We start from the raw sequence: 27244 nt of genomic DNA on the forward strand, positions 1-27244 counted from the left end.
TGAAGTATATTTCTAGAATGTAGCCTTTTCTAGTACAATTACTTCAAGTTGTGCCTATACTAGCAGCCAAAAAACATCACTCTAGTTTAGGGAAACCAAATACAATTAACTCCAGGTGTGCTGAAGACTTACAGATCTGTGCAAATATGGTCTATTTAAGAAGGACAATAAAGGCCATAGACAAGTATCTATCAAAGCTAACCATCCCTTTTAGATATGGATGGTCTATTCTTTATGTGGTTGTGAGATGGTTGAACTATTCTTTCAATAATTGTTTGCATTCCCCATTTGCCTTGCTAAGGGAGGGCTACGAGCCCAGAAAGTTGAGAAAAAGACATTATCAGTATACTATATTCGGTACGCTTGGCATGTTTCCCTTTTGTCTTTTCCTGCACCATGTTTACGAACAGTGATGGAGCCTGAGAGCAATGCTTACCTGGGTGCAGTATTCAATCCTCTCCAGAACAATGGCAAAGTCTGGCCTGTCTTCTGGCTGGTGTTGCCAGCATTGGGTCATTATTCGATATCTACAACAGTAGTAGAAGAAAATGAAGTCCACAAGAAAATGGCACTAAAGGACAGATTTAGGTTGACATTCAGTTTGTCACAGCATAAGAGGAAACAGTATCATAATGACATTTTTTTATATTACCATTCAAAAGTGAATTTTTGATCCTTGTCAACTAGCATCATAGCTGCAATTTGAATGATAACAATAGAATGGCATTCAGCCATTGCTTGGCTAAAACTGGGCTAAAACTATATGCTTAATCTGGACTAAGCTATATTTTGGGATATTGCCCAAATAACGTGTGTGTGTGTGTGTGCGTGGCTTTGAGTCACTGCTGACTTCTGGCAATTGCCTGGGTCAATTGCTGACATTTTCTGGCAAGATTTTCAGAAATAGCTTGCCGTTGCCATTTTCTTAGAAAATGAATGGGCCAAGGTCACCCACCTAGCTTTGTACCAAAAGTTGGACTAGAACTCACAATCTCCTGGTTTCTAGGCTGACACTTAATCGCTACACAAACTAGGTCTCTAACATCTATTTATATAAGCAAAAAATGTGGAATCTTTGATTATCAATTTCTTAGAAGCATGAACTTATTTATACATCTATTCAGTTATCTGTAATTAAATAAATTAAATCTACATTATTTACAATAAAAGGTATTTAATTAATACTAGAGAATAAGAACTTTGAATAACAGAGTATCTATTGATTAGGCTGGGACTATTCATCAAAAACCAAGCAAGAACAGCCATCCTGTGTCCTATTGAATAATGAATCTGTTATTACAGATGCTGATTCTGAGACAAAAATAGCATTTTAAGTTTGGGAGAACTCAAGCAATGCAGAATTACCACAAATTTCTACAATAAGAAACTCCCTAAACAGCTTATTTTCAATGCTCTCTGAATGCTTAGTACCATGGAAAAAGTTCTCTATATCAAGGGTCTCCAACCTTGGCAACTTTAAGACTTGTGGACTTCAACTCCCAGAATTCTGCTAGTTGAAGTCCACAAGTCTTAAAGTTGCCAAGGTTGGAGACCCCTGATCTACATCACAGCCCTTTGCTTTTAACATTGCTTGTTTTATCTGACAGATGTCCAGCATATGGGTCTGACTGACTATATACACATAGCCAGAAAAAAAATCAGAAACTAAAGCTATTTAATCTTTGGCATGCACTTATGGAGCACGTAAATTTTCATACACAGGGCCAGGGCAGTTTTTGGGTGGATCCATCCTTCCTCCACTTGTGACAAATTCCAAGACCTCCTGGTTACTTTTGCTGGGATAGGGCATATATCCAAGCGAGAATATTTCCCACAGCAACACTCCAAATGACCTGGACACAGAAAAGCAAGAAAGAAAATCACAGCTTTATTTGCAGAAATCTGAGCAAAATTATCTAAACAAGTAGGAAAATTCTTGCAAAGTCCTTTAGGTTGCATGCTTTCTAACTATTCTCTGTCAGTGGCTTTGGATCTAACTTGGTTCTATAGTGTGTCAAGGAACTGTGGCACCTGTTTGACAAGCTACATTATTTGGCAGAAGAAAAAGGCATGCATAAAGAACTTTTCGGCTTCTATCGCACAAAAAAAAATGTGGGCAGGGATATTTTAAACCCCCGAGCCGCTGTTGGCTTGCCAAACGGAAAAAAAATTCTGAGCAAGCCTACCAGGTATCTGTTTTGGATGTAAATATCCCTTCCATGAAGGCTTCAGGTGGCATCCATTTGACAGGCAGCATTGCACACCCTCCTTTTCTGTAGTAGCTGGCTCTGCAGTCGAGGCAAGAATATTAACAAGAGTTAAGTATTGGCTCCTTCAGCAGTTGATTGAAGTGGGTGGCTCTGAGAGCTCTGCTGATGGCAGCCATGAGACTTTTTTCTTTCTGAAACAAATTCTCCCTTTTATAAGAAAAAAGGGGAATATCCATCTTTTACTTTTCTAAACAAGGGAAATGGCATTGATTTGTTATATATAATTACATCCTTAAATCTGCTTGAAGCAATAGTTCCATTCTTCGATGGCAACAATTTGAGTACGAGGAACCAAATTGTGATTATAAATTGCAATGTGGGATCAGGTGAGAATTTCAGAGATGTACCTGCTTTCAGAAGGCCAGGGGGGCATTTCTGTCATGTGCGAGTTCAATGCTTTCTCCCACAGAGCAAATTGAGACTTTGGGAGTAGAGGTAGACCTTAATCAGGAATATGGAGGAGACAACCAGGCTTAGCCCGAGGGAGAAGTCAAATGCGTCATCAGTCATAGTCCCTGCACGCCCCCAAAAGAGATCTAAGCCCAGCCCACCTTGAATGCTTTCTTAATTCTGCTCATTTCCCTTGACTGTTAGTAGCTCAGATTCTTGTAGAGAATTTAAGCTTGCAATAAATCTTTACACTCATTTGAACTGCCTGAATCTCCTGATTTCCCCGGCGTTTGACAGAATAGTAAGTGGAGAAGGAGGGTTGGAATCTTTATTCTTTCAGGTAAACTATAAAATACAAGTCTTAGAATTTGGCCTAGAAATTTATAAAATATAGAAGAGGAGGACATTTTAAGGCATTTACCCAAAAGGAAGATGGCCTTAGATCTCAGGAGATCCCTATAAATAAGAAATAAGAGACCGAAAAGCAAAATGCTGTCCAATGCTTTTCCTACTTTGTCCATCTAGATATGTCAACTCTACATGAATCCATTGCTGGAAATTGCCTACCCAATAAATAAACAAATGTTTGTATGGAACACATTCCACCCAAATAATATTGCATTAATTAATTATTAATGAATTGAACAGTCTGTAAAACAATGTACTCCATTTGCAAGCCAGTGAATTTTCTGTTGTGCCCTTCCTTCTCAGAGACAAGTGCACTATTCACATAAAAATCACACAACGCAACCTACACATGAAACACACAGACTGACCTCCTTTCTTCCAGTAAAAATGGCAAAAGTTGAGAATAAAAGAGAAAGAGAGAGAAAGTAAAGTGGTGACTGAATGAAAAGGGCAAAGAAGAGTTAAAAAAAAAACTGGACAGAAGCAAAGCATGGAATAATGCAACAGAAAAGGAAAAGGGAGAAACCCCAATTAGGGTTACAAAGAATTGAAACTCCCCAGCCCTTCCAAGCAAGACGTAAGCTTCCTGCTCTTCTTCAAAATGATCTCCTTCCTAGTAGAAGGCCCGTGGCCATCTGCACTTCTCTAGCAAACCTTGGTTTCCAAAATAAATATTATTTTAGCTTTTAGTATTCTCAATCAGAGAATACTGAGCCTGGATAGCTCAGCAGACTAATGCATTGTAATTTAACTCCAGCTGTCTGCAATTAGTAAGTTCGAATCTTGCCAGGCTCAAGGTTGACTCAGCCTTCCATCCTTTCTAAGGTAGGTAAATTGAGGACCCAGTTTGTGGGGGCAATAAGATGACTTTGTGAAAATCTACAAAAGTATGAAGGCTATTGCTTAACGCATTGTAAGCCGCCCTGAGTCTCCGGAGAAGAGCGGCATATAAATCAAATTAAAAAAAAAATACAAGGTCTCCCATTAATTTACATCTTGGAGAAAATTTGTCTCCCTATCTGGTAAATATGTAAATACATACTGTAATTGGAGAATCATGATATTAACCATATATAGTTTTAATTCAGTTTTAATTCAGAAGAATCAAAGCAAATTTAGTTTTCTTCCTGGCTTCACCCACTCTAACATACAGTGCCATTCAAGGCTGGACAAAGCTGTGTCCCCTTACATGAATACTTTAGTCTGGAACTGGGTTCCTTAATTTTTCTTTATTTTCACAGGACAGTAGCTTCGATTATGGCTCCTGCCATCTTGTACTTGTCTTTTGGGGGTCTTTTGACAAAACTGCCCTTGCTTTGGCCTCATCTGACAAAGGATAGGCAGAAATGTGGTTATCTCATTTGCAACTTGAGCTGATTTGCCATGGTGTTTTATGCAGGTATTATAAGTGATATGGCTTTATAAACCAGCCTCCTGAAGCTGGAATTCTCCAACTGCATTGGGGCTATGGGTTTTGCCATTTCTGCCAAAAATAATAATAGGAACTGTAGATTCATTTTCGTTGCTTGACATTCAATATGCCCATAAGCCACAGAGTCTTGGTGGCACAGTGGTTAGAGTGCAGTACTGCAAGCCACATCTGCTGATTACCGGCTGCCTGCAATTTGGCAGTTGAAATCCCAGCAGGCTCAAGGTTGACTCAGCCTTCCAGCCTTCTGAGGTAGGTAAAATGAGGACCTAGATTGTTGGGGGCAATATGATGACTCTGTAAAACCTGCTTAGAGAGGGCTGTAAAGCACCATAAAGCGGTATATAAGTCTAAGTGCTATTGCTATTGTCCTGGAATGTATAATCCAAACAATTCACTTCTTTTATGTCTTGCACATTTACTACAAAGAATGCATTCTCAAAGGGAAGCCTGCAAAATGTCAAGAAAATCCCCTTATCCAACCCTGCTTATAAATAGTCCAAGCTTTTGGTTTGTTGCCAGAATCAATACTGTACAGAAATATGTGGTGAAGTAATTCTCCAGGATGACGTTAGAGGGCACTGTGAGGACAGTAACAGTACATTATCAATAAGATCTACTGTATTATAGTAGATTATTAAAGTCTTCTTATTTAACAACCGCAGAATCATTAATCCTGGTGCCTTGGAGAAATTCCAGAGTCAGTAATTACATTCTCCTGACCCTTCTTCCCTACTTTTATATGCGATAAACAGAGACAGTAGTGCAAGAGTATGTATGCGTCTGGTCAGCACAAAAAGGGATAAAGCTTCAGGATAAGGTCCTGCCACTCGGTATGAGGAAAGTAGAGAAAACAAGGTTGGAGAGGATTCTGTTTCAACACAATACCGAAAGTGGCTGATAACATAATAATAAAAGTAAGCCAAGGAAATTCCACAGAATGAACATAGAATTTTAGTGAAGAGAGCATACATATCCTCCTGAGTACTGCAAAATATAAATATCTGAAAAAGACCAATGCATACAATGAAATAAATCTTGTGGAAGCCTACATTCACTCATGAGAGAGAGGGGGGGAGGTGGGAAGGAGGGAGAGAGGGAGGGAGGGAGGGAGGGAGAGAGAGAGAGAGAGAGAGAGAGAAAGAGAGAGAGATTATATAAAGAAATGTTATATATTCCCTTGTAGACATTATAATAAGAAATAATAACCAATATTTCTCACCTATATATGTCCCTGGCCATCCCAAAATCTCCAATTTTAGCTATTCTTCCAGGACCTTTACAAGTAAGGAGGCAATTTCGAGCAGCAATGTCTCTAGAGAAAGAACAATTGGCTGTTTTAAAAAATAATTAATAAAATTAAATTTGTGTGGTAACCTAGACAGACCAGCTGTTAATTACTGGAAAACTAAAAATAAAGCTATTATTGTTAAAATAATTGAGCACACACATTTTCCAAATAGAAAAGCCAAAATAAAAAAAATGCAGAAGTAGAAAACTTCAAACTTGCTTTGAAAAAGAATAATTTCTATATAGGATATTTTGAGCTCCTGAAGGAAAGGCAGAATATAAATCCGTTAAAGAAATTTTAAAAAATAAATAATGCCTCAGTTCCTTCTTCTTTTTTATGTTCAAAGCAGCAGACCTCTAGAGGGTGGTAGTACACAACAATTGTTGTCAGTGGCTTGTATATTAACCTGATGCAAGTCAGCCACAGACCCCCCCCCACACACACAAAGAGAATGGTCCTTCTGCAATAATAGCTTCTCCTACTGACCTGTGAATGAAGTGATTTTCTTCCAAATACTGACAACCACAAGCAATATCACGAGCTACGTGTAGCAAATCCAGCATGGTTAGTGAGGAGGGATGGGTCTAAAAGGAAGAATCAAAGAATTATTTCAGGAATATGAATTTAAACAATCAAAAAGGGCTGAAAAGGTTTTTTTAAAAAAATAGGCAATCACAGAATCTGTTAGAATTAGTGTTGCTAACAGTATAAAGCTAAGTGTATATATATTTTTTTCAAAAAAACCCAACACATTTTAGGTTACATTATTGCAATTCTAAACACTTCTTCCTAAGGTCTTGATCTCTGCATTTCACAGGGACAAATCTTGTTTTCTGGGCATCCCATTTTCTCTACTTTCTTTGTTGCTAATAAACAATTCTATGCAAAGTAAGCATGAATAAAGGGACAAATTTTCTAATCAGCAGAAGCTTGATTGAACAATCTTTGAAGTCACTTCCAACTAAATATATGGTATTGCATCTCCAACGTTAATTTCTAGTGCTCAAATTAGCTTCCCCCCCCCTTTTTTTTACTGCAGAACCTAAATTCCTGAAGAGGAAGCATGAAACTATATAATAAAAAGAACAGTTCTCAAATATTTTCCCCAAATTTCAAGAATCCAGGAAATTATTTGACAGAATGAGAATGTATTCTGTTTTGAAAGACAGATTTCCTCCAAATCAGATCTTGTACAGATATAGACCAATCGAGACCGCCAAGAAAATTATTTCTGGCACGATACGCAGCATTTCTAGATTTTGATAGTCCAGGGACAGAGGAGATTATAAACAAAAAATATTTTTCATTGGACAGATAGAAACATGATGTCTCTATGTTCCTTCGCAAAATATTTGCATTTACAAATCTGGCATTGAGTAAAATAATTAGTATTTAGAATTAGAATTAGAATATTTTATTGGCCAAGTGTGACTGGACATACAAGGGATTTGTCTTGGTGCATATGCTCTCATTACTAGGCAGGTGATCTTTTTAGGAAACCTGAAAAACTACATGAAGGAAAGTATTGCAATAAAACAATCTCCGCCAGTCTGATAGAATTGAGAATGAATGAGAAAGTGAAGGGTCAAATCATGTACCAGTAAGTATTTCAGGATTGTAGAAAATTGTCAGACAAGCACATCCATGTTCATGTTCACTGAATGCTCCAGATTGTTGATTCTCATCCTAAATGGCCAATACACAGGAGTGTGAAATGCTCCAGTTCATGTATTTATTTATTAAATTTATATGCTGCCCATCTCCCTCTGCAAAGCTACTCCCATTCCCTTCCCTACTTCTGCTAAAAAGAAAAATAGCTAAGAACAGAATCCCCAGAGGAGCTAAAGGAGTTGGCTTTAAAAGCAACCCTCATCCCCAATTAAAGGTAAGAATTTGTAGAGCAGGGCTCCCCAAACTTGGCAGCTTTAAGACTTGTGGACTTCAACTCCCAGAATTCTCCAGCCAGCATAGTTTCTGGGAGTTGAAGTCCACAAGCCTTAAAGCTGCCAAGTTTGAAGACCTTTGTCATAGAGAAAGCCTAGGATAAAGTCAATCATGCAGGGAGTTCTAAGTCAACAAGTAGTAAATGTTTACTTAGCATTACACTAGGGATATAAATATGCTTTTAAGATGTTTGCACTGTCTATTACAGTATATCTATTATTGTTCTGGAGCAGTGGTGAAATCTAAAATTTGTTACTACCGGTTATGTGGGCGTGGCTCGGTGGGGGGGGTAATGTGACTGGGTGGGTGTGGCCAATTTTTAAAAAACTTTTAAAACCATTTTTTCTACAACCTCTTCAGTGAAGACGTTGTTAAAAAATGCTTTCAAAAGGCTCTGACGATCCAAGCTGAGTTGCCTGATCGGCAGAGGCTTTTAAAAAAAATCTCTGCCGATCAGGCAACTCAGTTTGGATCATCACAGGCATTTAAAAGAAAAAAAGGGTTTTTTTTCTTTTAAATGCCTGTGACATCCCAGCTGAGCCACGCGATCATCAGAGGCTTTTTTTTTTATTTTTAAAAGCATTTTTTGGCCGAAGAGGTTGTAGAAAAAATGCTTTTAAAAGTAAAAAAAAACACAAAAGCCTCTGATGATTGTGTGGCTCAGCTGGGCATGGGGGGGGGGGCAGGGATTTTTGCAACCTATTCTCCGAACCACCCGCCTCCATCGCTACCTGATGAGGCAATCCGGTCCGAACTGGGAGCATTTCACCCCTGTTCTAGAGGTTCAGTACTCTATGTTTGATACATGTTGGGCAAGTCCCTTATATTAGGAAGAAATCTATCCCAATTTGTTATCTGCTCCAATCCTGCATTATCCTTTTTGAAAGAGAGAGAGAGAGGGGGGGAGGGAGGGAGATTCTTTTCAAAACACTTTCTCTGTTTTGAACATCTCTATATTTTTTTCTCCTTTGCTGCTGATTAGTTTACCAATGACTACTTAAAGCAGCAAAAAAAATAAATAAATTTTTTTTTTGCATTTTCTTTTTTTTTTTTACTGTTTAAAAAGATAAGGTAAGTTTATTTATTGCTTGTGAAATTGTTCTATCTCCAAAAAAAGATGCTTTGGATTTTCATCTTCTGTAGGGCCACATCAAGAATTAGACATCTGAAAGGCTTTAATCCAGCTGTGTCATAAACACCATTCGTATTTTAAAAGAACATCAGCTCTTCCTCAGTAGCAGGTTGAGTGCCATCTGACCTGCCCCCCTTAATTTGACACTATATTGTCAATCATTTCATATTTTCTATCACTGCAGTTTTCTTGGTTAAAGGTATAGGAGTGGTTCACCATGGTTTTTACCTGTGCAGTATGATTTGATGCCTTTCCATTGTCACTAAAGTGATCCTCTACCTCCTGCATCTTTCTATATGCTACCTGCTTGCTTTAATTGGACAAATGGGATGACCTTGATGCTTTGGGTGATCTTGCTGAGAAGTATACATTTGACATACCCTCCCAAATGTTCTTTGCTCACCCGTCCCAGGGACACCCCCTTCCCTTGCCATGATGAGGCAGCACAGCTGACCTTTGGGGGCCGGGGATGATAGAAAATAGACTATATACGTTTTATGTAAAATTTTATGCAAAGCTTTTGTCACAGTTTGGTTTAATGGAAAAAAGAAAACCTCGTGTACTGCCTTTTATTTTATGTCTGTTGAAGTAGAAACTCTTTCTCTACCAAGGGCGATTTAACAGAGTAATTTGTTTGAGATGTGAAACGTTTGCACCCATTTTGTAGAGAGAGGCAGAGTGCAGGGGAAATTCATTTTCCAGTTCTTGGCTGCTCTTCACCCAGATGAAAGAATGAGGCAGCCAGCTAGAAAGGATGTAGCTGCCATTTGCAAGAACAGGTTGGGAAGAGTTAAAGTAACACCTTCCCTTGTTAGGTCAAACTTTGTAAAAGGTGACTGCAAAACAAATTGGTTCCATTGCTCAGCATAATCACTGCTCTGAGCACCAAGCTGTACGACACAACGGAGGGAAATTAATGCTTTTCTTCCCCAAACTTCTCCCAATTGCTTTTCTAATGCACAAAAAGCTTTTAATTGCTTAGGAGATAGTTTTATGTTCCTAGCTTCTGCTCATTTCAGTTCCGAGAATATGAACAGTCTTGTATTTCTACCTCTATTAGCATCATATTCTTGCAGCAATAAGATGTTAACCATTAAAAACATTCTGAATTAAATTGAAATCGACTTGGAGGAGCTGAAAGAAAAATAGTAACTCTAGCTAAAAAAACAAAACAAAAACCAAATAGAGCATGGTTTGAGTAAGTTTTCAGTTTATCATAAGAGTAGGCAGCATTCAGCTTCTTTTGTAGCCATGAGAGCTATTGAAAACGGTGCCTCCAGCATTTAGAAGGAAAATCTTTGTTTAAAGGGAAATTATATGTTCTGTACAATAAAGGGTAGTGCAGTGGGTAAGGCATCATATTGTAAACTAGGAGACTAAATTCTAGTCCTGCCTTGGTACAAAAGCAGTTGGATGATCTTGGGCAAATCACTTTCTCTTAGCCCTAGGAAGGACGCAATGGCAAACCACTTCTGAAAACCTTTGCCAAGAAGTTTGTCCAGGTAGTCTTTCAAAACTGGACTTGATTAAATGGAAGGAAAAATAGTCTTAAATTTTTTATTTTATTTTTAAAAAGCTCCCAATCTCCTAAAAGTAAAACAATGCCAATAGTCATATATCAACATTCAAATTCTAGCTTTACATATGAGCATCTTAACCAGCACATTTTCTTAACATTACATAATTTGCCTTTGGTTCAGAGGCTTCTAGCATTGATGTGGACATCTATATACCATCTTCTTTTCCAAATGTGCTATTATCCTTTTGGTCATCATTTCATCTCCTGTCACATCCATCTATTAACTTTATTGATTCTACACCTTTAAAATATTTTCTGAAACATTATTATTATTATTATTATTATTATTATTATTATTATTATTATTATTATTATTATTATTATTATTATTATTATTATTATATTTAAATTTGTATACCGCCCTTCTCCCGAAGGACTCAGGGCGGTGCACAGCCAAATTAAAATACATACAATACAAAATTTAAAATAATTTAAAACAGAATTAAATCCAATTGGCTTCCCGAAGTATTTAAAACCCATTACCCCTTAAAAACCCTTTAAAAATTTCAAGCCAGCCCAGCTTGCTGGAATAGGAAGGTCTTCAAAGCTCGACGGAAGGTCCGGAGGTCCGGGATTAGTCGTATTCCTGGGGGTAGCTCGTTCCAGAGGGCGGGTGCCCCCACAGAGAAGGCCCTCCCCCTGGGGGTCGTCAGTCGGCATTGCTTGACCGACGGCACCCTAAGGAGGCCCTCTCTGTGGGACCGAACTGGCCGGTGGGAGGTTATCGGTGGCAGAAGGTGGTCTCGCAAATAGCTGGGCCCTAAGCTATGGAGCGCTTTAAAGGTGAGAACCAATACCTTGAAGCGCACCCGGAAGACCACCGGGAGCCAGTGCAGCTCGCGCAGGCAAGGTGTCGCATGGGAGCGCCAAGTCGCTCCCATAATTACCCGCGCGACTGCATTCTGGACCAGCTGGAGCCTCCGAGTGCTCCTCAAGGGGAGCCCCATGTAGAGAGCATTGCAGTAGTCCAGGCGAGAGGTGACGAGGGCATGAGTGACCGTGCATAGGGAGTCCCGATCCAGAAAGGGACGCAACTGGCGTATCAGGCGAACCTGATAAAAAGCCCCCCTGGCCACGGCCGTCATATGTTCTTCTAAAGACAGCCGTGCATCCAGGAGGACGCCCAAGTTGCGAGCCCTCTCCGTGGGGGCCACTGACTCGCCCCCAATAGCCAGAGTTGGCACCAGCTGGCTATATCGGGACGCCGGCATCCACAGCCACTCGGTCTTGGAAGGGTTGAGTCGAAGCCTGTTCCTCCCCATCCAGACCCACACGGCCTCCAGGCACCGGGACATCACTTCAAGGGCATCGTTGGGGTGGTCTGGGGTGGAGATGTACAGCTGAGTATCATCAGCGTATAGATGGCATCGCACCCCAAATACACGGATGATCTTGCCCAGCGGCTTCACATAAATGTTGAACAGGAGAGGCGAGCGGACCGACCCTTGCGGCACCCCACAAACGAGGTGCCTTGGGGTCGACCTCTGCCCCCCTGCCAACATGGACTGTGACCGGTCGGAGAGATAAGAGGAGAACCACCGTAAAACGGTGCCTCCCACTCCCAACTCCTCCAGCCGGCGCAGCATGATACCATGGTCGATGGTATCAAAAGCCGCTGAGAGATCTAATAGGACCAGGACAGAGGAACAACCCCTGTCCCGAGCCCTCCAGAGAACATCCACCAACGCAACCAATGCCGTTTCCGTGCTGTACCCAGGCCTGAAGCTGGACTGGAATGGATCCAGATAGACAGCTTCATCCAGGTACTGTGGGAGCTGTCGCGCAACCACACTCTCAACAACCTTCGCCACAAAGCGAAGGTTGGAGACAGGACGGTAGTTTGCCAAAACAGCCAGATCCAGAGAAGGCTTCTTGAGGAGCGGCCTCACCACCACCTCTTTCAAGGCAGGAGGCAAGACACCCTCGCTCAGAGAAGCGTTAATAATCCTCTGGAGCCAGCCTCGTGTAACCTCCCGGGTAGCCAGCACCAGCCAGGAGGGACACAGGTCCAATAAACATGTGGTTGCATTCAATCTCCCCAGCATCCTGTCCATGTCCTCGGGAGTCACAGAATCGAACTCCTCCCAGATGACATTCTCAAGAGCCGCCTCAGACACATCGCCTGAACCCACCTAGTCAGAGTCCAAGCTGTCCCGAATCTGAGCGATTTTATCGTGCAGATAACATGCAAAATCCTCAGCACGCCCTTGCAAGGGGTCTTCCGCGCTCCCAGATGGAGAAGGGAGCGGGTCACTCTAAACAAGGCGGCTGGGCGATTATCTGCCGACGCGATAAGAGTGGAGAAGTAATTACACTTCACCGCTTTTATCGCCACTAAGTAGGTGGAAACATCTCCACCTTTTTGAACTAGATCTTATCCATCATCTGTTAACCTTTCCCCAGAGATGTATTTAAAATCTGCTTTAGCATCTTTCTGATGTCACTGTATGAGCAGTTTGGTTTTATTTTGGTTCATGTGGAAGTATATCTCTTTGAGAGATTCGATTTGTGCCAAAAAGTTTCCCAGTGCCTAACACATCTCAGCCTTTTCTGCCCGGTATTATCATTCCAAGACACATCAATTTTCTAATGCATGGGTGTCAAACTCGCCGTGTCACGTTGCCGTCATGTGACATTTTGTGATGTTTTTAAAACTCGTGTGTGTGTGAGAATTCATTTTTTCTGCTTTTCTTGTTCATAGGCCAAGTTTGATGTAACAATAACAGAGTTGGAAGGGACCTTGGAGGTCATCTAGATGTGAAAGTGATCGTTTAAATAATGTTTCATTCACAATGAAATGAGTATGTTTTCTTTGTTTTTTTCCCTCTTGTGAACTAGCAAAACTAGAGAATGCTCTGAAAAACTAGAAACTATGAACTAAAAGAACCAGGAATATTTAGCCTTGAGAAAAAAATGACTGAGCTGGATGTAATAGCACACGTCAATACCTGAAAGGGTGATGCACAGAAGGTCAAGACCTCTTTTTTATCACCAAAACAGTGGATTTAAGTTACAGGAAGTAGAGTCAAATTGAATGTTAGACATGGGAACTAATTACCTACATAGTTGTGTTTGCGCCTTTACCCTGAGTTTTCAAAGAGAGGCTATGCTACTGATTTAACCACACAGCGTACACTATAATAAAATGTCATGGTACAAAAATATATATCCGTCAACATAATATGTAAAGTAATGTTGAATAAAGTAAAAATATCACCACCATCACTAACAGCAGCAACAGCAGCAGCAAAACAATTAACCAATGGTAGAATTCTTCAAAGTCTTATGGAAGAGTTGGTTTTCAATGGAAAACCAAAATTACTTATACATAAAAGGTGCTGGTTAATAGTGGGAAAGACTCTACAGCACAGGTGTCAAACTCGCGGCATCATGTTGCCATCACATGACATTTTCCCCCTTCACGGAGCTGGAGTGGCTGTGACTTGTGCGTGATGCATCCGGCCCATGGGCCACTGGTTTGACACCCCTGCTCTACAGTATAATAGCTTAAAAATCTCAAGTTACTATGTTATTAACATAGACAACAAATCTTCAGATATCTTGGCATTTTATAATACATTTTTCAGTGGAGGTGAGGGAACATCAACACAGATGGTAAGATGACAATTCAACCATAATAATGGAATTATATCATCTTGATCTTATTTCAGCAATGCTGTTTGTAATGCATGAGAAATAATCCTATGTACAGTACCTTGAATGTTCAAGGTACATAGGATTATTTCTTTGGAATCACCAGCGGTAGTCCACTCCAAGTAGTCTTTCATCTTACTTGGCAAACATGGAAATAATGCCTAATTGAGACAACTGATATAATAACCTTCACTAACCTACTGCCCTCCAGATTATTACTTCCCAGAATTCCCTTTGTCAATGTTGAATTTGCCCCCCCATGTTGGTTAAACATTCTGGAACCTGTAGAATTCTTATAGAGTTGCACAAGTGAAGAATAGTCCCTGAAATTATATAATGTTGCTCTTATAGAGGAGTAATAGTGCCCTCTCTTTTAGTGCAGGCTATTCTTCCATACTTCCACCTCTCACAATACTAGACAACACAATATCAACAGTAGAGACCCTCAAATTTCTAGGTTCTACCATATCGCAAGATCTAAAATGGACAGCTAACATCAAAAACGTCATCAAAAAAGCATAACAAAGTATGTTCTGTGCCAACTCAGAAAGCTCAAACTGCTCAAGGAGCTGCTGATCCAGGTCTAAAGAGGAATTATTGAGTCTGTCATCTTCACCTCTATAACTGTCTGGTTTGGTTCTGCAACCCAACAAGACAGACATAGACTTCAGAGGATAATTAGAACTGCAGAAAAAACAATTGCTACCAACCTGGCTTCCATTGAGGATCTGTATACTGCCCGAGTCAAAAAGAGGGTTGTGAAAATATTTACAGACCTCTCATATCCTGGACATAGACTGTTTCAACTCCTACCCTCAAAACGACGCTATAGAGCACTGCACACCAGAACAACTAGACACAAGAACAGTTTTTTCCCAAATGCTATCACTCTGCTAAACAAATAATTCCCTCAATACCGTCAAACTAGTTACTAAATCTGCATTACTATTAATCTTCTCATCATTCCTATCACCCATCTCCTCCCTCTTATGACTGTATGACTGTAACCTTGTTGCTGGTATCCTTACGATTTATATTGATATTGCTTATTTGTAACCTATGACTATCATTAAGTGTTGTACCTTATGATTCTTGATGAACATATCTTTTATTTTATATACACTGAGAGCAAATGCACTAAGACAAATTCCTTGTGTGTCCAATCACACTTGGCCAATAAAGAATTCTATTCTATTCTATTCTATTCTTTGAATCAGTAGCAGAGTTAGAGTTGGTTCACTTTAAGTGTGAACTGTTGCTCCTAAATAATATGCTAAATCAACTTTCCTTCAGAGTAATTGCTGGTGAATTGTTCACTTAATCAATCTATTGTTCAGTTCCCTAATCAGCAACGTAAGACCTGCTCAATTTAATCTGTCAAAGTACTAAAAATCCTTGTAATGCACTGCAATATTTTAAAAACAAATATTGGAACATTAGCAAAAAGAACTAGGCTATATTTAAATTAGGTAAAACTTTCAAGGTGATCTGGAAGCTGAGATTACACTGATCTATTATTTTTCTCTTACCGGCTTTGGCCGTGTCTCCCTCAGGAAAGATTTCAAGTCTCCTCCAGCCATAAGCTCCAGCAAAATAAAGCGAGGCAGAGCCTGTAAGCTCACTCCAATGCAGCGTACAATATTCTGGTGATTGAACTTGCTGCAAGGAAGATTGAGGGGAAAAAAAACCTTTAATGCAAAAAGACACAGATTGAACCTTGCGATTTGTTCATTTAACCAAGCCTTTTTTTTAAAAGCTCTCTTGCTCTCCTGGAGCATTGGACTTCGTTTGGCCACAGTGGACATTATAAAATTGCAGATCGATATTTGTGTTAAGCCAGATCAATGTAGACTGGTGGTCAAAAGAAATCTGCTGTTGGATTGGATTATAGAAGAATATTGCAAGTCAAAAAAATAGTAATTTGGTCAGTGAATTTTTATATGGAAAATAATAATAAAATAAAACAACTTTTTCCTCCCCCCGCCTCAAAAAAAAAAAAAAATGAAAAGTTTAACAACGTATCTATGATTTTCAGCTACTTTGTTCCTTCTTTCCCTCCTCAGATTTTGGGGCAATAGTGAATAACGTTAGTCTTATGATACCTTGGTGGTAACTACAAAATTATTACTATCCCTGAAAGCCAACATTCACTATGCAAAAATGTTATGTGAATTTCAAGTATTCTTATAATTTTAAGAGACTCTTTAACAAACCAGAAAATCTGAGATGTTAAGCTAACCCCAGTGTTATGTTTAGGAGATAATCCTACATTTATCTGTCTTCTGTGGTGATTTTAAACTAATCCCATCTCTTATGAATGATAGTCCTGATAGAGGATTGTTTTATAGGCAGATTGTAAAGTTTGAGGAAAATAAGGGAAACACAATTGTTTGGACAATTTTACTGCATTATATGTGATTCATCTGTATAAAAGCTGGAGAGTAAAAATGACCAGCGCTTTTAATACTGGTAGAATGTATTTGAGGTAGAAAAGCAGGTGACCAATTTGAATGAACACACCTTATTATAAGAGCTTCCATCAGGAAATCCAACTCATCTTGCTCTGAGCAAACCTCTGGCAATGTCTAGTCAAGAAAGAAGAGAGGGGAAGTGAAATTTCTTTCATGTGGAAAGTGTTTTAGATACCACCTTTCCAAAGACTATTCTAAGCCATTTAAAAGATACCTAATTCTTTAGAAACTTCCTATTAGAAATTTTCTACAGAAACTCCATATAGAAACTCAACTATTTAGCTTTCTGGGTGGAATGATGAGAAATGTAGTTCAACACTATCTGCAAACTCCAAGTTGAGAAAGATGGTATATTATCAGAAAAAAAAAATCTGGATTTAATACGTATGTCTCAGACAGTTATAACCGCAAACATTTTCTTCCATCACTCAACTACTTTGAGAAAACTTCAGTTTTCTGTTAGCATATCAATAACAACATAGGGTGGTGAACTGTGACAGGATAAGGATGTTGAATAGGAAAAGTCTGAGCTAAATTCCCAAAGGAATCCCAATCTATAGGTGCTAGATTAAATGTTTCTAATTTCCAACTAGCATGGACAATAGCTACTGATATAGAAGTTATGGGAGTCACAATGACAATACTAGAAAGGGAACACAATCAAAAGTATTTCCTGCTTGGGATAAGTAATATTTGAAAGAATCAGAGTTTCAAAAACATGCCTATGAGTTAAAATTAAAAACTTTTATGAACTTCAGCAATAATCATCTGAGTGGCAGTTCTGGACTCTTAATGCCTCCAAATATCTACAATCAGGAATACATTCACCCTTTTCCCCTCAGAGAAACTGAACTCAATCATAGCCTTTCCTTGATGTGATATGTCCCATAAGGCAAATTTGTCTCACTGAAACTTACTTTTACAGCCACTTGAAGAGGAGTGGGGTCAGTGGGGATCCCAATCACCTGGCCTTCATACACTTCCCCAAAAGCTCCATGGCCTAGACCCCTGACAAGACCAGAAAAGAGAAGATGATTTTAACATAACCCAAAGGCACAATTCTTACAATATACATTCTCAAATACTGTATATACTAGGATGTTCAAACGAAAAAGTCTTGGTGTTTTATTAATTGCAATGGACTATTATGTAAATAGTGAGAGGTTTCTTTCTTTTTTTTTTATTGAAAAGTTTTAGAGAATTTTACAAATATTTTCCCATCCCACCTCCTCCCTAGTGAGAGGTTTCTTAATGCAGTCTTACTATTGGATGTAGGAGCTATTCAAGGGAGAGATTTTAAAAAAGAGCTACTCTAAGAGATATTTTTAAAAAAGGAACCAATTTCACTACGCCAACATAGTCATACCACTGCCAGTCTTTCTTCTGTCACCAGCAGCTATTATATATAAAAGAACAATAATTTTTGATGACAGAAAACAAGATTCATGTAAATCTTACCAAGTACAAAATATATAGGTTTGCATTTTTCAGGTTTAAAATGGATGAGACTCAGTCACTGTTTTCTATGCTAGAATGGATTTCATTCAGATGCCTAGAAGGGAGTTCAATTTTTAAATATTCTATGAAGAAAAAGCATCATTGCAAGTTGAAGAAATCCAAGCACAGCAGGATGTCAACTATGTTAGAATCTTTCCCCCCCGAAATGCTAGATCTTGTTATTCTTTCAAGTTATATAGACTTGAAATATTAAGAACCCATATTCTGGATCCTGAAATAAATAGGAACCAAGACAGCACATATATTTAAGCACAGGAGAGCTGCCTATTTCCCAGTTATCTGAAATAATTTCAGTTTCCACATTATCTGTAAAAGAAGCCCCATGGATAATATATTACTGTATAGTGTATTATTCTAAAATTTAGAAATTAGCAAATCAGGGTAATAAAAGCTCCATTACAAATGCAAGTGATACGAGTTGGCATGCCAGCCAAGGCTAGTTAGAAAGCACTCTTGGAAATGCCTAAAAATATCGTGAAACTGTGAGTGCCACTTTATTGGCTCTCACATAGTCAATAATTACATTCCAGTTCTAGTTCATTATTTTTTACTGCCTCCAGTGAATTAGGTGGAAAAAGGAGTACTAGAATCCCATAGTTTCCAAAAGAAGAGGTAGGTGTGCTTGCTTTTTTACAACCCAAGAAAAACAAACCAGCAAGCAATATCAGCACTGTCGATCACCCGACCCCCAAATCTTGTGACATCTAAAACAGTGGTGGGATTCAAATTTTTTTACTACCGGTTCTGTGGGTGTGGCTTGGTGGGCGTGGCATGGCTTGATGGGCGTGGCATGGCTTGGTGGGCATGGCTTGGTGGGCGTGACAGGGGAAGGATACTGCAAAATCCCCATTTCCTCCCGATCAGCTGGGACTTGGGAGGCAGAGAATAGATGGGGGCAGGGCCAGTCAGAGGTGGTATTTACCGGTTCTCTGAACAACCGGTTCTCCAGAACTGGTCAAAACCTGCTGAATACCACCTCTGATCTAAAACCTGATTCTTTTTTATTATAATATGTACATTGTGATTGCTTCATGACAACATCCCTCTTCAATAGTGCCATCCAGGAACCATTTCAACAATATAATAAATGAGTAGAATGCAGTTGAACTTATTAATGTTGGCACCAATGGAAACACCACCCCACCTCCATATACAAGGTTAGTTTTCAGGAAGCAAGCAGCTCATTAGAAGCATTAAAATCTTTCTTTGCATTGTAGACAATGCCTATGTTGATCATTACTTTGCTTATTTTAGAATTTAAAAAAGGAATCCTACATGCAGGAGCCCTGGTGGCACTGTGATTAAGTGGTTAAGTGCAGCATTGCAGGCAAACTTTGCCCAAAACCTAGAATTTAATCCTGACAGAGCTCAAGGTAGACTCAACCTTCCATCCTTTTGTGGTCAGCAAAATGAGGGCCCAAATGATTGGGGGCAATCTGCAAATAATGCTTTTTCATGTAGGAGTGCTGGAAAGCGCTATGGAGTGATATGTAAGCCTAAATGCTATTGCTGTTGCTACATGTTTAACCTAAATTTGAACCTCACCAGCTTCAAGAATATCTTAAAAAGAAGATGGAACCAGATAGGAGGGTCTTTATAGGATAATAGCTACAAGGGCAAAGAGATGTCTCAAAGTGTTATCTTCTGTTCAGCCTTGATCCTTAATATGGCATTCATATTAAGGATCAAGGGGAAGATATGGAAGAAGTTTGGATCAGATGAAACTGTATTATACAGTCATTTCATCTGGTGCCACTAATTCTCAACCCAGATATTCAGAATGAAACTACAGTTGCTTGTATTAAAAATGATGCTGAGTGGCACAGAAACATGAACCAAATATAATTCCTCCTGTCTCTCTCCTGACATATGTCAGCCATCCAAATGACCACATTGATCTTTGTGTCAACTGCTCTTGCAATTGCTAACTACAGTCTTCTGGCTGTAATATTGGCCTTTGAGACCCTTAAAGTGGAAAGAAATAATTTTATATTAGATGTAAGATTCACTGTAGATTAACTCTGGGCCTAAACATGATTTCTGTAGACACTGTGCAAGTTTCATAAAGAGGATTGGAGGGTTAATTATTTAGGGAAATTGAAAAAAATGAACTAATAAATAACTCATACACCTTTCTATTATATATTTTCTCCCGTGTGCTCATTATACAGATTTTCTGTCACTGTTCATTTCAGGATGCAATTAATAAAGATGTAAAAAAAAATGTATGTGCAGCAACAACCAAATCCCAAGAGGTACTTATGGTTACCTGGCTGAGGGATTGTTGAGTTGAAACATTTGCAAACTTTTTAAAGACATTTTTTAAAGTATGTGGGGCTGCTTGTAGAGTATTAAAGGGGAAAGCAAGTTATTTTCTCTTGTGTAGGAATTGTAAAACTTGGGCGGTTTTATATAGATAGGAGAGAATAAAAATCATTCTTTAAAACTGCAGGAAACAGCAAGAAATCGAAAAAACAGATCATCACAGATAGCTCCCTTCCAAGAAAAGCAACTGTGGGAAAACACATAAAAAAAAAATGAAATTCAATTTTTATTCCACAAACTAATATAAAGAGAAAAAAAGAAGAGGAGGGTTTTTCTGAGCCTCCGTTATCTTGAAAAACTGATCTTGCAGAATTTTATAACTAGAACTTATAAAATCAATACCCAATAGTGGAATGATGAGGTTATCAAGAGGCTTCCTTCTTCAATTCTTTTCAATGTTTTCAATGTTTGATTTAGGTTTATGTTTAAATAGTGATACTTTTGTTCCTAGTATATTGCATACTTTCAGAATGCAATTTCTCACAAAGTGAAAAGTGCTGTAGTTTTTCCTAAGAAAACTATCCACATACTTTGTGCATGGTGGCTATAGAACAAAATAAGAAGGATCATTGTTAAGGTCAGAGGTCTGGAAGGATGGGAAGCTAAGCACAGTTCAAATGGAAGAGGCAGAAGTTTTACAATTTTGTACTATCCTGTGACATTTATTAACAATATTTAATTTAGGATATCACTGGCAGAAAGCAGGGTAGCACCTGTCTTCATTAGGAAGTTACCCTGAAAAGCAAAAGAAACAAGTTGACTTGTGATTCTCCCCCATCGTACATCTATGTATGTGTATATGTGTATCAATGTGTGTGTGTATGTGTGTTATAGACATTTTCCCCCAGATTTTTACAAATGTTATAGCATCTTCCGAGGAGTCCAAATGGCATTCCTATTATCCTAGTATTGAAGAGGGTTATTTTTGTAAAAGCTCTTTTCACCTTTCTATAGTTTCCCAATAGAAATTCCTTCAGACTTCTCACTTGCTTTGAAAGAAGTCCAGGTTAGTTAGTGGCAGAGAAAGTGTCCTGACTGCGGATGGATGTGACACTACCAGCTTCAGTGGAAAGTGACTTGGATAGGTTTTCTGAGGAAAAAAATCTGTCCATGTCCCTAGCTACCAGATATTCAATACTGAACTAAATAGTCAAGTGATCTGATTGGGTAGAAGGTACCGGTAACTGCACATTTAAATGATAAATATCTGAACTGTGCCCTTAGAACAAATACTAGGAATTTCAGGTGGAAAATTAAATGGTAAAAATGACAGAGAGAAAAACATTAACCCTCCTCTGGAAAAGTTAGCAACTGTAGTCAAGATCAGTCTCCGCAGGATATCTTTAGAGAGGAAGCATTGTGTGGTTTGTCTTTGTAAAACATAGTGATGTGGCTATAAATTATCTATATATTATTTGCTGTGGAACACAATTGCCAGAGTCCTATTGGATGTATGTCTTGCTTGTGAAATTCACAGACCTCTAACAGGCTTTGTGGGAAGAAATGGCTGGACTCTGCCAGTAGGCAGTTCTTTTTATACAGTATCTGTATATTTTACTATGTAAGCTTCTCCATCGAGAATCAAATAAGCCATATGGTAAAGGTTTTGCTTTGTCCTTCATGCCCCTAGATACATTAGGAGTGGTGCTTGAATTATATTACACTTTCTAGACATTTGATTAAGATTTAGAGTTTGGTTGTTGATGTTTTGCTTTCTTAGCGAATTAGGATCACATGGCAATGCCAGCAATTAGGCATTATTACCCTGTACATTTGCAAGTCAAAATGACCTTGCAGCTACCAATAATGTATGAAACTGAAACTGTGTTTCTGAACTTCATTGTCTTTAAAATAAGTGGACTTCAACTCCTAGAAAAGATGACCTTTTCAATCAATCATGGGAAAAAGATTTAACTGTCAAACTTAAGAACTGCTAGATCAGACTAGAAATTCAGATTTCAATTACATTCTCCACTTCATTTGAGACTTCTGAGACCAAGCAAAAGGTGTACATGTGAATTGATGTGTCCACTTTTCTAACAGACTAGAATGTGAGCATAAAGAAGCCAGGCAGATTGGTTTACCTTATCAAAGAAATATTTTTCCGGGGCACTTCTTTGAGGTCACTAATGGAAGTAGTTTTTCCTGCAAAGCAGTAATTGGGGTTATAGTCTGTCATAATTGTGGAAGTGCGCAGCTTGCTCAGCTTGTACTCGGGGCTCTGTAACTCCATCTGCACAGCTTGCAGCTCTTGGTGGTGTTTCTGCCGATACACTAGAAAAAGTAAGAGAATCAGGAATGGGATTGAGAAATGCCATAAGGTTAAAAGCACACAAAGATATACGGGGATTGTGTTGTGCAGATTGACTGCAAGAGTGACAACAAGAGTGAGGTTAATAGAATAAGGCTATGTACTCACCAATAACTATTTGTAAGATATTGAGGATGAAGAAAAAGGTTTTATGTGGAGCACTGTCCAGTGAAATAATGGGTTTGGCATTATTACAGGATTGTAACCAATTTGTACCGAGAGAACTAATCCAGAATTGGCACGTGATTTCTGCAAGGGTGAAGATTTGAGATCTTAACAGAATAACAGAGTGGGAAGCGACCTTGTAGGTCATCTAGTCCAGCCCCCCACCCAAGCAGAAAACCCTACACCGTTTCTGACAGATGGCAGTCCAGTCTCTTCTAGAAAGCTTCCAGTGGTGAAGCTCCCACAACTTCTGAAGGCAAGCAATCTTCAACAGTTTGCTATCAACATTCACCAGTGAGCTACCAACCTATCATGATTATAATGGAAATAACAACTGCCTTTATTGCCAGCCCCTCAATGTATCTAATCAAATGGGAGAAAGAGGTCCAAGGTGCTTCAGAATTTCTTAGCAATCAGAATACCTTGAAGCTAATGCTTCAGATACCAAATGCTATCTTTTAGTGACAGCCTTCCCAGAAACAGGAAAGTTGGAAGGCTTCTTCGTCACCAGCTCAGAATGATGAGGTGTTAGAGGAAACAGTATTAAAATTTCTTGAAAACACTACTGGGAAAGACTGACAACTTGCTAAAAGTATTATTTTAGGGGAATGTTTGTATCAAACTTGGATCCAACAGTTATCTGCAAGGACACCCAAAGCAGTTGTGCTCTGGTTGAGATGTTGCAACAACAACATGGAGTTATATGGGAAAATTTATGTTGTTCAGTCTTACCCCCTGCTTGGTGTAGAAATTCAAATTAAAGCATCTCTGACCAAATGGCTGTCCAATTTCTTTGGAATGCCTCCTATGTAGAGGAATTCATAACCTGTCTCTTAGTAATAGTTCTTACAGTCAAACTGCTCTTACTATATGGAGTATTTTTGACATTTACAGTAACTGGAACATACCTTCATATAACTTAAAACTATTATTTTTTGTTTTATACTCTGAGATGACAGATCTGATAGAGATCTCTGTCTGGAAATAAATAAATATGATAAATAGATCTTCGTATGATATCTTCAGCTATTCGAAGAGTACATTTCATAGTTCATAGTCTTCATATTTAGTCAAGGCTAAATATTTCCTGTTACTACAGTCTCCCTTTATAATTCCCCTTATTACCTTTGCTGCCCTTTACGGACCCCATTGTCAAATTCTCCTTGAGAAGTCAACTTGGAGGGAGTCAACTTGGAGTTGCTGTTTCCTCTTTTGGAAACTAGCTGCATTCGTGTAGAAACGCTTCCCTGTTGCATTCATACCTTCACTCATAACATAACTAGTTACTCCCGAGCACCCAAACTGGTTTTGCAGCTGCCTGTGATAAATGAGCAGCACTCCTTGATTTTTTTCAAGGATGTGCTGATGTCCAGAGGCAGCCCCACTGAATCCAAGCCTTCAGCTTACAAAAGCAAATGCCAAAACAGAGTATGGAGAGTGGGGTGGATGTAGGAGGAAAAATGATGAGCAAAGTGATTGGTTATCTCCAAAGTTGAGAAATGGAGGCAATGTCTGGAGACTGGCAGCTGTTACAAGCAGTCAAGAGGACTCATTCAATTGCCTGGATCACATGCTATGATGAACAGGACATTCTGGTAGGAGTCCTGCCTGGAGCTTGGAATTTTGCCAAGAGCTTGGTAGTAACTAGAAAAGGAGTAACCATAACAGTAATTGGAACAGTACTTCATCCCAAATAGTACAAGAACTTTTGGGAAAAGTCAAACATTGTATGCTACTTTGTAGGGTTTGAGATTTTTGTTTGAATTGGGTATTAAAAGACTGAGTGTAAAGGACTGAGTATTAAATGCATATTTTTATGGCAACATCACCTTGTCTAGAACAGGGGTCTCCAACCTTGGTAACTTTAAGCCTGGAGGACTTCAACTCCCAGAATGCCCCAGCCATGGGAGTTGAAGTCCGCCAGGCTTAAAATTGCCAAGGTTGGGGACCCCTGGTCTAGAAGGTTGACCCAGAGCAAGAGCCTGTTGGTGGAAAAGAAGTATGTTGCAATAAAGCTTTTATGGACAGATTTGCTATGTTGTGGTATGTCCAGTCCAATGAGTAGTAATGGGGAACTATGAATTGTCAGATTCAGCTTTCTTTCCAACATTCTAAAGTCAGAGAGGATGTGACAGAAATTCACATGGATGAAATTCACATTGCCTGACCCCAGAAGGTACAGCAGGAAGGGGTACCTTAAATTATCTTGAAGTATGTTTGCAATTGTTCTGATTCATGCGCCCAAGACAGCATATTTCATGTAAGTCAGCCTGTCTAGTTGGTCCATATCAAATTACATATGGTATCTACCAACTACTACAATTCTTTTCCTTGTTATTCCTCTGATCCTCAGAGGTCCGGTTGGTCATTTCCTTTTAAATATGATCTAGTGTTCTGTTCTGTTTTGGTTTCTTTTTCTATGAGGGCCTGAAAACTGTTTTCAATGATATGATTTGAACTTTAGTTTTGGTTTTTATTCTCCAAAGGAGTCTACTGCTGTCAGCAGCCCCAAACCTGGGAAATGGGAGACTCATTTACCTTCTTTAATAATTACTGTATTTTTTGGAGTATAAGACACACCGGAGTATAAGATGCACCTTAGTTTTTGGAGAAGAAAATAAGAAAAAAGCTGATTGGTGGGTGGATTGGCCTCACGGAATACCCCCAATCACCTGTTCCCAGACATTAATTTTAGCAACAGGTTCGTTGGATGTGAGCTCTGTGCCTTGCTTTTTTTTCAGCCTCTGAAACTTCTGAAACTCTGTTTCAGAAGCCTCCAAAATGAAATTTCAGAGGCTTTTTCTCTGAAACTTTGTTTCGGAGGCTTTTTTTCTGATCTTCGTTTCAGAAGTTTTTTTTCTGAAACTCTGTTTGGAGGCTTTTTTTCTGAAGCTCTGTGTGGAGGCTTTTTTCAGCCTCTGAAACCTCCGTTTGAGAGGCTGGGCGGTGCTACATTCAGAGTATAAGACGCACCCAGATTTTCACCCTCTTTTTGGGGGGAAAAAGATGTGTCATATACTCTGAAAAATATGGTACTTACTATATAGATAGTCCTTGACTTACAACAGTTCATTTAGTTACCACAGCACTGAAAAATGTGACTTATGACTGTTTTTTCACAGTTACAACCTTTGTATCATCTCTATGACCATGTGATCAAAATTCAGATGCTTGGCAACTGGTTCATTTTTATGACAGTTGCTGTGTCCCAAGATCATGAAATCACCTTTTGCAACCTTCTGACAAGCAAAGTCAGAATCATTTAACAACTGGGTTACTAACTTATGAACTGTAATGATTCACTTAACAACAGTGGCAAGAAAGGTCATAAAATAGGGTAAAGCTGACTTAACAAATGTCTCAGTTAACAACATAAATTTTGGGCTCAATTGTGGTCGTACGTCGAGGAGTACCTACTGTATTTTTCAGAGTATAAGAGGCAGCTTAGTTTTTGGAGAGAAAAATAGGAAAAAAAAAATCTGCCTACCAGGTATTCATCTGGCTATCGTCCTTAGTCTGGTCAGCTTCAGCACATTAGTTTGCTGGTTTTTTATCCCCTGCTTGGGGATCCCCTGTGCTTCTAAGGCACAGCTGAGAGGAAGCAGCAATAAGAAAAGCAGGCAAAGCACGGGGAGATCGCTTCACTCGGCTAGCGCCTCATTAGGGCTGAAAAAAAGCTTCTAAAGAGAGTCGGAGCAAAGCATGGAGATCGCTTCACTTGCTAGCACCTCGTTAGAGCACAGTGGAACACAGCGGAGAGTCGAGGGAGCAGGCAAAGCTGGGAAGATTGCTTCACTCGCTAGCGCCTCGCTAGTGCCTCGTTAGGGCCGAAAAAAAACTTTGAAAAAGATACATTCGGAGTATAAGAACCACCCAAATTTTCAGCCTCTTTTAGGGGGAAAAAGGGTGCGTCTTATACTCCGAAAAATATGGTATATACAGTCCTGGAGTACTTAGGATAAGATGATGCTGTCTGTCTGTCTTGCAGTGCAGTTAAAATTTTTAATGCTTATCATTCCCATTATTTAATGATTGTTCCCAAGATTGTCTCAAAATTGTATTGGGCCCTGGATACCTTTATATGTTTATCAGGTTAATAGGAGATATTAACTATTACTAACATTATAAATTTGGTCTCTTCTGAATAATAAAACAGCCTTAAAAAGATGCTAATCTGTTGCAGGATGAATAAACCGTGTCCTTCCCTAAAAAGCATTCTCCCCTGCTAGCAAAACTGAAATGGTATTTCTGCTTTGTGAGATCAGACAATACCTGCAAGGTTTGAATTGAACCCCCTTCTACAATTTTCATATTTTTTCATCTGAACTTTGAGATGATTCATACAAAACACAAAATA

The 27244-nt window shown here is 39.1% G+C and overlaps 1 protein-coding gene across 1 annotated transcript in view; it reads right to left on the reverse strand.

Annotated features, from left to right (window-relative positions):
- ALK (ALK receptor tyrosine kinase) overlaps positions 1 to 27244 on the reverse strand; it is a 641419-nt gene that overhangs the window by 4103 nt on the left and 610072 nt on the right. The window contains exons 20-28 of the mRNA XM_087883123.1: positions 22496 to 22685; positions 17486 to 17576; positions 16618 to 16682; positions 15627 to 15756; positions 6275 to 6372; positions 5720 to 5812; positions 2187 to 2288; positions 1719 to 1853; positions 437 to 527 (exon numbers count right to left, since the gene is read on the reverse strand). Of these exons, the coding sequence (XP_087739249.1) occupies positions 437 to 527; positions 1719 to 1853; positions 2187 to 2288; positions 5720 to 5812; positions 6275 to 6372; positions 15627 to 15756; positions 16618 to 16682; positions 17486 to 17576; positions 22496 to 22685 (995 nt within the window). The remainder of the gene's footprint in view (positions 1 to 436; positions 528 to 1718; positions 1854 to 2186; positions 2289 to 5719; positions 5813 to 6274; positions 6373 to 15626; positions 15757 to 16617; positions 16683 to 17485; positions 17577 to 22495; positions 22686 to 27244) is intronic.

The sequence above is a fragment of the Pantherophis guttatus genome, chromosome 1 (genome assembly GCF_059756535.1).
Source record: "Pantherophis guttatus breed Tessera chromosome 1, ASM5975653v1, whole genome shotgun sequence".
NCBI classification, from domain to species: Eukaryota; Metazoa; Chordata; class Lepidosauria; order Squamata; family Colubridae; genus Pantherophis; species Pantherophis guttatus.